General features: G+C 34.9%; 1 protein-coding gene across 9 annotated transcripts in view; it reads right to left on the bottom strand.

Annotated features, from left to right (window-relative positions):
- Nucleotides 1–3,389: 3,389 nt before the first annotated feature.
- LOC123566302 (sodium channel protein 1 brain-like) overlaps nucleotides 3,390–10,077 on the bottom strand; it is a 101,931-nt gene continuing 95,243 nt past the window's right edge. For all 9 annotated transcript variants that reach the window (XM_053550023.1, XM_053550022.1, XM_053550026.1 and 6 more), the window contains one exon: nucleotides 3,390–7,416. In XM_053550023.1, the coding sequence (XP_053405998.1) occupies nucleotides 6,125–7,416 (1,292 nt within the window). In that variant the 3' untranslated portion in view covers nucleotides 3,390–6,124. The remainder of the gene's footprint in view (nucleotides 7,417–10,077) is intronic.

Here is a 10,077-nt window from a genome sequence, read left to right as displayed (position 1 = left end):
AATTAAAAGTTTGTGTCATTTGTATCTGGAACAATATTTACACTAGAGTCGTGAAACTATAGAAATGTAATTAAGCATATCAGTTGTGCAGCTAGGGATTTGTTTGGAAACACTCAACAAGAAGGGAGTTATTGCCCTTGACTTTGTCAAAATATGCATGAAAGAGCCTAAATGTTTGTATCTCTTGTGTCCCGACAACTATATGAGATAAATTCATAAAACACATGCAGATTGTTATTCATTTTAAGTTATGCTTGGGATTTCACCCAGACCAGAGTTATGGTCCTTGACTTGGTAAAACATGGCAGATTTTATAACTATGAATTACATTTTATAAAAATTTAGCCCCTTTTTAACAAAGAAATGTTGGTAAAAGTTTTGCATGTAAGCATGTTTTCAAGAACTGTCGTATTTTTTATTTTAGATATATTCTGTAACGCCGACTTAAGGTTACAAAAGTCAGCCTCTTGTTGAACATTGAAAGTTCTGGTAAAGCTTTTGCATATACCCTAGTATTATGTGGAGGGTTCCAAAAAGTCAAGTACGCTATCATACATAGCTCTAGTTTTATTAGAGGCAAATGTTTGTAAAACGTTCACAGAATATATATGGTTACAAGAATAGGCATAAATATAAATTTGATAATGAGCAAATTGGTTTTGTTACACCAGAGTTGTGACACTTGAACACGTATTTTTTTGTTTTGCAATTCTAAGTAATTAGCAGCTTCATTTCGCGAGCAATACACAGAATGTATATACCCACAAGATTTAATGAATCCCCTAATGGACCTTTCTTTTCATGGTCCTCATTCTTTTTCTTTTGGCTCGTATTAGTTCACATTGGCTCAGACTGCTCCATATGACATGCACAATTTATCTAATATTGTGTCAAATGTTGATAGTTTGAATATTGGACAATATTGCTTCAGTTACTTACGCAAAGCGGTTGTAATGTGTTGGCACAACACAATGATACAAAGACAAGAGACAACACAATGATACAAAGACAAGAGAATGAATCTGAAGTGGTTGTATTTGAAAGCCTTGAAGGTTGATATTTATAGTTTCCATAGTTATTTTTGTTAATGATTTCAGACACCCTGGTATGGTAGGTAGACCACAGTGTAATGCAACATTCAGTCAAGCTGTTTCAAAATCTACTTGTTTTGCAAATATGTAACATATACATTCTACAGTAGGAACATTATTCTAGTAATACACATGGCCGACGAATCATCAATCAAAGTGTAAGACTTTATTTAAACATGGTACAAGTCATTTTTGTTTGCAGAGCACAGAATATTCAAAGTGGATGTCGGAAGAGATCAGATGATTCATAGAATGTTGCATGTTTTCTGATACTTTGTCTAGGCCATAGTTTGTTATCCTAGTTTATTTTATTTAAACTGAGCTTTGGATCACGTGGTCGCGAGTTCGATCCTGGTCGTGACGTATGTTCTCCGTGACGATTTGATAAAAGACACTGTCTGAAATCATTCGTCCTCCACCTCTGATTCATGTGGGGAAGTTGGCAGTTACTTGCGAAGAACAGGTTTTGACTGGTACAGACTTCAGGAACACTGGTTTTGTAAACAGATACAGTACATTTACAGTGTCTGTATTATATTTAAAGGCGTACGCTAGAATTCCCTGTAGATATGAGATGGGCGAAAATTTTCCCAATAACAGAATTTCTTTAAACTTTCGATATTGAAGGACAATCATCTAAGAAACAAAAATATGCAATAAAAATCATAGGTCACCGGTATCGAAAAAGGGTTATCTGCCCCTGAAAACGTCATTTTTGGGGGAAATGCCGTTTTCAAGGGCAGATAACTCTTTTTCGATACCGGTGACCTATGATTTTTATTGCATTTTTTTGTTTCTTAGATGATTGTCCTTCAATATCCAAAGTTTGAAGAATTTCTGCTATTGGGAAAATTTTCGCACCAAATTCTAGCATACGTCCTTAATTGTGGCATTGATATATATATGAATTGAATGCTGTCAACTGTTAGTGAGATTGTTACTGAAATAAAACATAATGTTTGAAATATGTTGTATCTTCTGTGCTCATTTATTTATGCTGACTATATAAACTTCCTTAGCAAGTTCCAGCACGCTTGTGGTGAGCTCAACATATTCATCAAAATGGCTGTTCTGTGTATATACATAAGTGCATGTTTTAAAAGTATTAGTGCATCAGTCTGCTGTTGTCTGGACAATAACTTTGATATGCATGGAACAGTCTTTTTGTGTCCCCCTAACCCGCTTTCTAGGGATGGGGGCGGGGCATTTAGATTTACATAACCAGATACTGTTTAAACAAAAGCAGGGCACAGGCTCATCCTTACTATTTTCGATATAAAGGTCAAGAAGGGTAGTTGTTGCCGTTATAGGCCTACTTAATAGAAGTAAATATCAACACGTTCTAATAATTGTGTAGTGCACACAATCGTCATCCCCTCTTCAGGGTCAAGGTCAGGAGAGTAAAATACGTATTAAAATACTATTGTTTCTTGTATGGGTCATATCTCTTACTCTTATCCCGATTTGGTTTTCACTTTGAATATTTATCATAATATCGTGGTGGGCGATGCTTAGAATTTATCTGTCTGTCTTCTAAGCCAGTGTTCTCCAGCTCATATTTGGTGCTTCCTTTTGCGATTTTATTTCATTCTGGATAAATTTTAATTAAAAACTTTTGAACCTTGTTGTACGCTCTTCCCTACGGCTACTTCCCCGCCATTTTTCAATAGTATTTCAGTTATGTAACAGTGGGCAGTTTACCTAATCAGTGTTCCTGGATTCTGTACCAGTACAAACCTGTTCTCCGCAAGTAATTTCCAACTTCCCCACATGAATCAGACGTTGAGGACGAATGATTTCAGACACAATGTCTTCCATGAAATCGTCACGGAGAACATACGCCCCGCCCGGGGATCGAACTCACGACCCCGCGATCCGTAGATCTGCACTCTGCGGGCGGGCTGGCTTTGGTTATGTAGTGCTAACTAGGCCAGACATTGATTTATACCAGTTAATACAAAGTTATATGCCCGGGCTTATATGGCAGCATTTTTCTTGTTCCTTCTACTGTATATACCTAAAATGGTATGTAATGAGAACAATTTATTTATAACTTCTATTACTTGCTAAGAATTGACATTTCAAATGACTTAGAAAAGTTTGCATGTCTCATGGAGAGAGAGAGAGGGTTTGTCCGATTCTTTACTCCCTCTTAACAGCTGATCGCATGTGTGGACACGCTGCAGACCTAGGCCCAATAGGGGTAGCTGAATTCGGAGCTCTATGTATAGATCAATGATACAGATAGTTAACATTTGAAGATTGGTAAAATTATTCATAAAAAGAAGTTAACACGCATTCATTTCAATTTTTATTGTTAAACTTTGGTCAACATAGCTTCAAATAGAGTCTTAGATTTTATTTTTTCTTACAAATAAACAAATAAATAAAACAGAAATAACAACAGAATTTTATATGAATCAATCATATAATGTTATCAAGGGGCGTGGTGAAAGTACTTCAAATAAAACGTGACAGAACATTCATACTTTCATAATTTAAGCTCGTTTGATGTGTACGGCAACTTTTATTTATAATTATTCTATTTGATTTGTTAAAATAGATATATGCCTAAATTCAAAGAATTCTGGGGTAATATTATATTAAAAAATACTTTAAAAATCATTATTTTTTCTGTTGTTTTGGCTAAAACCCACATTGATCGATTAAACAGACAAACAACACATTTATTTCTCATTTAGAAAAGGCAACAGTTTATCAAAATGGTCAGGCCTTAAAGTTTCTGTAACAGAATATATTAACCTTTAGCCTGCTGGCGGCAAGTGATTCTACCTTTGCGACCAGTGCAGACCAAGATCAGCCTGCAGGCTGATCACGGTCTGCACTGTTTGCTATTCATTCAGTAAATTTTCATTGAACTCACCTTCAAGTAATAAATGGTACTGCCCAAATTGAATGACGGACCAGTCCATTTTAGAAATTTAGCAGGCTAAAAGCCAAACGATCAGAAACAGATGAAATGGAAGCATGATCATGTCCGAGACTGTTTCTATACAAAATAATGATCACATAACAGAAACAAACAACTATTTTCACCCGATCTAGCCATCCTTAATACATGAAATGTGAGCAAATTCATCTATAAATACTTAACAAAAGAGTAAAATGATAAATATCACAGCTTAATCTTCAAACCTATCCAACACTTGTACAGTCTCGTCACAAAACTGGGATTTTCAATGGACATACATACATTCCAAACACTTTACAAAACAGTACAGTAAAATCATCATAATACAAACTTTAAATAGTTTTCATCAAAATCATTGACGTTAACGGAATGTCAGAATATTTTTTAAAAATGCACATGTACATTATTTTTATTATAAAGTACAATTAAACAGGTAGAAAAATGCATCTGCTTTCTTAAGATAAATTTAATGAATATAGCTATTCATTATATAGGCATGATCGAAATGTGAAAACCAACATAGTGCGTTTGCGACCAGCATGGATCCAGACCAGCCTGCGCATCCGCATTTCCCGACCAGATGCGCAGGCTGGTCTGGATCCATGCTGTTCGCAAAGCCATTATGTTGGTTTTCTCATGGCGCGGCTCATATAGGCATGATCGAAGTATAAGACCTGTAACGACACTCGGCAATTTCCGTGTTATTACGTATTCTCGTTGGGCAATTCGGTATTCTCCGGACGTTAAGGTAACTCAACGCACACATTACTTGCCGTAAAAAAGGAAAACTCTCTGTATACGTAATTTGCTGATTGGCATAACGAGTCTAATACCAGTTTAAGGTAATAATTCGGCTCGGAGTACCACCTACATCTGATGATGTGAAATTAAACAAACTGAACAAGAGATAGATAATAACGGTTAAATGCTGGACTTTTATGTTTTCATTGTTTTCAGGTTTTGAAAATTTGACAAATCACAATCTGGTCTGATAAAAAAATGCGACAATGTTACAAGCATTAAATTCTTTTAAGGAACTTAAACATAAAAAACTAACCCCGAGAACCTCGAACAGATTTTATGATTTATTCTTCCTTGTCACCTGCCAAATTCGTCGTTTAATGCCACAAATAATGTTTACTTATTGTACTGATGCATTGCATTGGTGTAGATGATACTTCCGGTAGAATAGCAGTCATCCCTTTCATTGAACCAGTCAACAGTTACTTACACTCAAAACCATGAAAACAAACCGTAACAATGATGTTGCTGGGTAATTTCCTATATGTAGCCTCAGAACAAATATTGGACATATTTTGAAATAAAATAACACAAAATTAAAATATTTTCTGATCACTTAATGTAGGAAAAAACTCAATATAGGGAATTTAACTCATGATTAAAATACAATTTTCATACAAAATAACATTTCTTAAACTTGTCAAAAAGTACTATTATCACAGACGAATACATTATTTTAAGTTTTGGCAAGCCATTCACAATGAAGGCCATTGGGCCAGATTAGGTACATTCCTACCGAAATTATTGTCAGAACCCGTCGCCGTTTTTTTGAAAACTTCACTCAAAGTCCACATTTATCTATTAATGGACGGAACAAAGTGCAATATTTGGTGATGCTTTTCCTGACAACTTAAAAAGTGATTGTAATATATAAATGATGTAATGACGAAATGCTTAATAGGTTTTAAATGCAATACAATCCAACTGATTACAAGTCATGTATTTATTGCCTGCTAGAATTCTCTGTCAAAGGATTATTAAATTGGGCTACTAGTCTGGACAATCCAGTTTTTTGGCTGAAAACCCCCAGTTTTAGAATTTATCAAATTTTAACCAGCAATTAAAAATCTCATTTCCCCTTTAAAATCGCTTTTGTCCGGCTCCAACTTGAAGATAAAACATCATTTTAATCTAGCAACCAATGAATACAAACCGCAAAAATGATACTGTCTATCACAGACATTTGTAAAATTATTGTCAGAATGTTTAAAGTTTAGCACAATTATGCAAACATAATATACGTCTATTGGACTGACCTTGTTCAAAATAACAAAAACAAATCATAACAACTCTACTTCTATCACAAAACAATATCTGCATCTTTGTCGGGACTGTATAAAACAGATACTTTCGGCATTTCCAGCGCGTTCCTCACCTTTTCCGTTTTAGAGTCATTATTGCTCTTGGATTTACTGGGTTGTCTCTTCTCGTTGACGCTGGTTACACTCACTCTACTAATAGCACTGGAGGGTCGCGAGGAGGTGAAAAATCCGGTCAGAGCAGACGACAAGCGTATACTGAGATTACGTATAGAACTAGCTTTAGCACGAGATTCTTTAGATTTACCAGTTTTCTTTTGATTTTGTTGTTGTATTGCCAATGTGGCAATATTTTTCATTTGTTTCTGTGTTTTCCAGCTCCTCCACGCGCGCTGTAACGTTTTTGCCGCCACATCTTCCTTCTTCCTCATCATGGTCGTTGTTTTCCGTGTTGTATTAACACGTGTTGGGAAAGCATCTTGGAATCTAACTTCCATTTGATCATGAAGTTCTTTAAACTCTGGCGTCTCTTCTACACTACCAAGCACGTATTTCACGAGAGCCATGAGCACGTCAAGACAGTGTAATTTATCACCTTCAACTATAGGAAGATCAAATGACACAAGTGCTATTTCGTTTGGCTTAGGAATACATAAAGGCGGTTCCAAATCCGCAACAAAGTGAGACAGTTGTTCAAATTTAATAAACTGTGTGGCTAGCGGATCATAGCGTTCCCACACAGTATAAAACATTTCAAAATCATCTTCAGTAATCCCGACTTCCTCTTGTTCGTGAGCTTGATTGAAGTTTTCTAAAATAACTGCTATGAACATGTTAATTACCACAAGGAATATAATTAAGATATACGAAGTAAGTGCGGCGATCGCCATAAACGTATTTCCGCAATCGCCTGGACTCTGCTCCACCACTTGGCCGTCTGGCCGTGTTATATGTGTGCTATTACAGTTTGGTTCACTGATCATCATTGGAATGAGAATATCATTCCATCCTGCCGCAGTGGACAGTCTAAACAACAACAGGAAGCTATTTCCAAATGTTTTAAAATTGACTACATCTTCGTCAAGAGCTCCTGTGATTTTCAAGTTTTGAAATGTTGAAAGACAAACAATAGCAAATATATACATGATAAGGAATAACAGCATTCCAATATTAAACAAGGCTGGTAGTGAAATGATAAGCGCAAACATCAGTTTTCTTATTCCCTTCGCCGCCTTGATCAGACGCAAAACACGCCCTATTCGGAATACTCGGACAACTCGCAGTAACGTTGGACTGAAGTTGATGTTTTCTAACAGGTCTTCGAGAATCACACCTGAAATATTGAAAAAAAACTCTCCAATATTGACGTTTATTGACTTTTAATACAAGATTTGTTATTTCCTGCCTTTGACAGAGTAATTACGGTAAAATAACGCAATATACTAGAATTAGTTTGTCATTTGAAACGTTCAGAAACCGTGTAGCACACGTATTTTAACAGTATTTAAGTGACAAAAAATGAGCAGACACAACAGTCTTTTTCATGATTAATTTACTCATTTCAAACTGCTTTTTAATTATTTCTTTCTTCGCTCAAAAACGAATTAACCGATGTTCAAGTCAAGAGTAGATTTAGCTAATCAAAAAATAACTACTCATGTGATGACAAATGAACTTTTTGCAAGGCAATGAGATACAATGAGAAAGTCATCGCCATTTTACTAAAACGATCAATATGATTTCAATATCAAATTTATTTTCATGAAATCTAAAACTTCATGAGTGCGATGCAAATGTAGAGGGATTGAAAGAGAGGTAGAACAAAATAGCGTAGAGAAAAAAAAACAGAAAAAAGCAACACTGAAGGAAGAAATAATTCTGTGCTAAATACTAAACAAAATCACACATTTGACACTGTCGTGGTGAATCTGGGTATCTAAATGTGAAATTTAAGCTCGACTTGAGAATGGTTGTGCAATTCCAGCCTACTGCTGATAGTAGAATGTGAGCTAAGCAGGCTCGGCACGGTTGTATGACATCATTTATCACTCTCACAAGAATCGTGTGTTTTCTGATCGACAGATAAATTGTAAATCCTTGTAAATAGCCATACGAATTTGGACAAGGATATTTTGGTATTAGTTTAGTCAGTAATTGTGACTTAAGATATATGAAGTAATACTCGATAGGGCAAAGAGTGTTGATTTATCATGGCATTTTAGCAAACTGTTTGGCTTTATATATTATCTATAAAATCATCTTTGATGTAAGGTTCTGTCAATATATGTGCACACATTCTATGTGAACAAACTTCATCTGTTATGAATCATATTTAAGTTGTGCAGTCGGAAGTCAAATTAGCACTGTATAGGAATTTTAACTCTAATATGGCTGTAGGAGGAATTGTTTTGCGGTTAGTATAAATATCAAACAGAGACGTAAACTATTCAGTAACGATGACGATTAGACAGCAATTTTGTTCTCGATATTTTTAGTGTTAGCAATCTTCTAAATGTATATGTAGGTTTAGTTAATAAGAGTGTTATTGTCTTCATTACTGCATCACTGTATCATGCGGACATTGTTTTGGTAAGGATTTACTCCAGTAAAACTGTACCATCGCGGTGTCTGGAATGGTTTAAATATACACATGATTGATGGTGAAACTTTGTACACATTTGACGTTAGCTCTTCAGAAAAAAAAACAATTAAGAAACAAAAGTCTAGAGACAGAAAATAAACTTTTAAAGAAATGTAACGTCTATGAGTTTTAAAGACAACAAATGGTCAAAATCATTTTAAAGTTTCATGTATCCCGGGATCGAGAGATCCAGCCCACCCACATTTTTATATACCTTACATTAGTAAAGGTAATGTTGGCATTAGCAGACTTAAACGTGTCTCAACGTACTGGTTTCAGTATGGTCCTTTGGGATCGTGGAGTTCCTTCGATACTAGTATATATGTAATAGAATTCCGCTTAATTAAGTCGGTGTTAGGGGGCATGAGGGGTGTTGCACTTTCCACTACCTCACATGAACAGACTCAATCAAACCGAGTCTGCTATTATTTTGCTTGGTTGCATTCTGTTTCCTCTTCTAACAGATTTTATTTTCAAAAAGTACACACAGCCTGAACCCAAAGTTTAATCAGTATTTTTATATCTTACATTTGTTTTTATATCATAACATGGATCTGATTTCAAGTTAATTACTCGTTTCAGCCCGACTGTAACATAAACGCGTTTATACTGAGTTCAGTTATTACAAAACAAAGCGGATTTTATATTGATTATTTTGAGATTAAAGTTCAAAAGCTGCATGCTTTATATAGGCATTCCTGTCGTGCTTTATATGTATTGTTTCAGAATGAACATTAGAGAACATGCAATACACAGCACAGTTTAGTTAACGACTTACTAGTATCTATAAAAATTGGGTATCAGGTCGCTCACCTTTGCTTTCCTCGTTGAGAAATGTGATGAACGCTACTGAAATATCTATTACTACCGTTTGTTAAGATTAGTTGTTCTTGTCAACAGATAAGAATATATAAAATAGATATACATACTGTATTCTCAACTGGATCATTTTTTTTTCAAATCAACGGTTATAAAAAAGTGCTATAGAACTTTACTAACGCTTTTTATTTTTAGCTAGTCAGCTCAGGTGAGCGATTTAGTCCTTAAAAACGAATTCTAAACTGTGCTTAGTATATTTGATAACTTAAGCTCGTTACTTTGTTACAAATTTAAAATGCTGAACATGTATGTTAAAATGAACTTCTTGATGAGTCTTACCAAAAACTATAACTAAAAATAAAAAGTAAAACATATGTATTTATCAATGAAAATAATATTTATCAATGAAAATCATGTTTCAAAGTTTTATTCTTCCTGTTTCAGAAATTTATCAGAAGCTGAAATCAGCACCCACAGAAATATTACCAGTTCGAAAAAACATTTTTCTTTTCTTTTCTTTTTAACTTATCTCAC

Source organism: Mercenaria mercenaria, chromosome 8, assembly GCF_021730395.1.
Source record: "Mercenaria mercenaria strain notata chromosome 8, MADL_Memer_1, whole genome shotgun sequence".
In the NCBI taxonomy this organism is placed as follows: domain Eukaryota; kingdom Metazoa; phylum Mollusca; class Bivalvia; order Venerida; family Veneridae; genus Mercenaria; species Mercenaria mercenaria.
The sequence above is the reverse complement of the archived record's forward strand: the minus strand, read 5'-3'. Positions and strand labels throughout refer to the sequence as shown.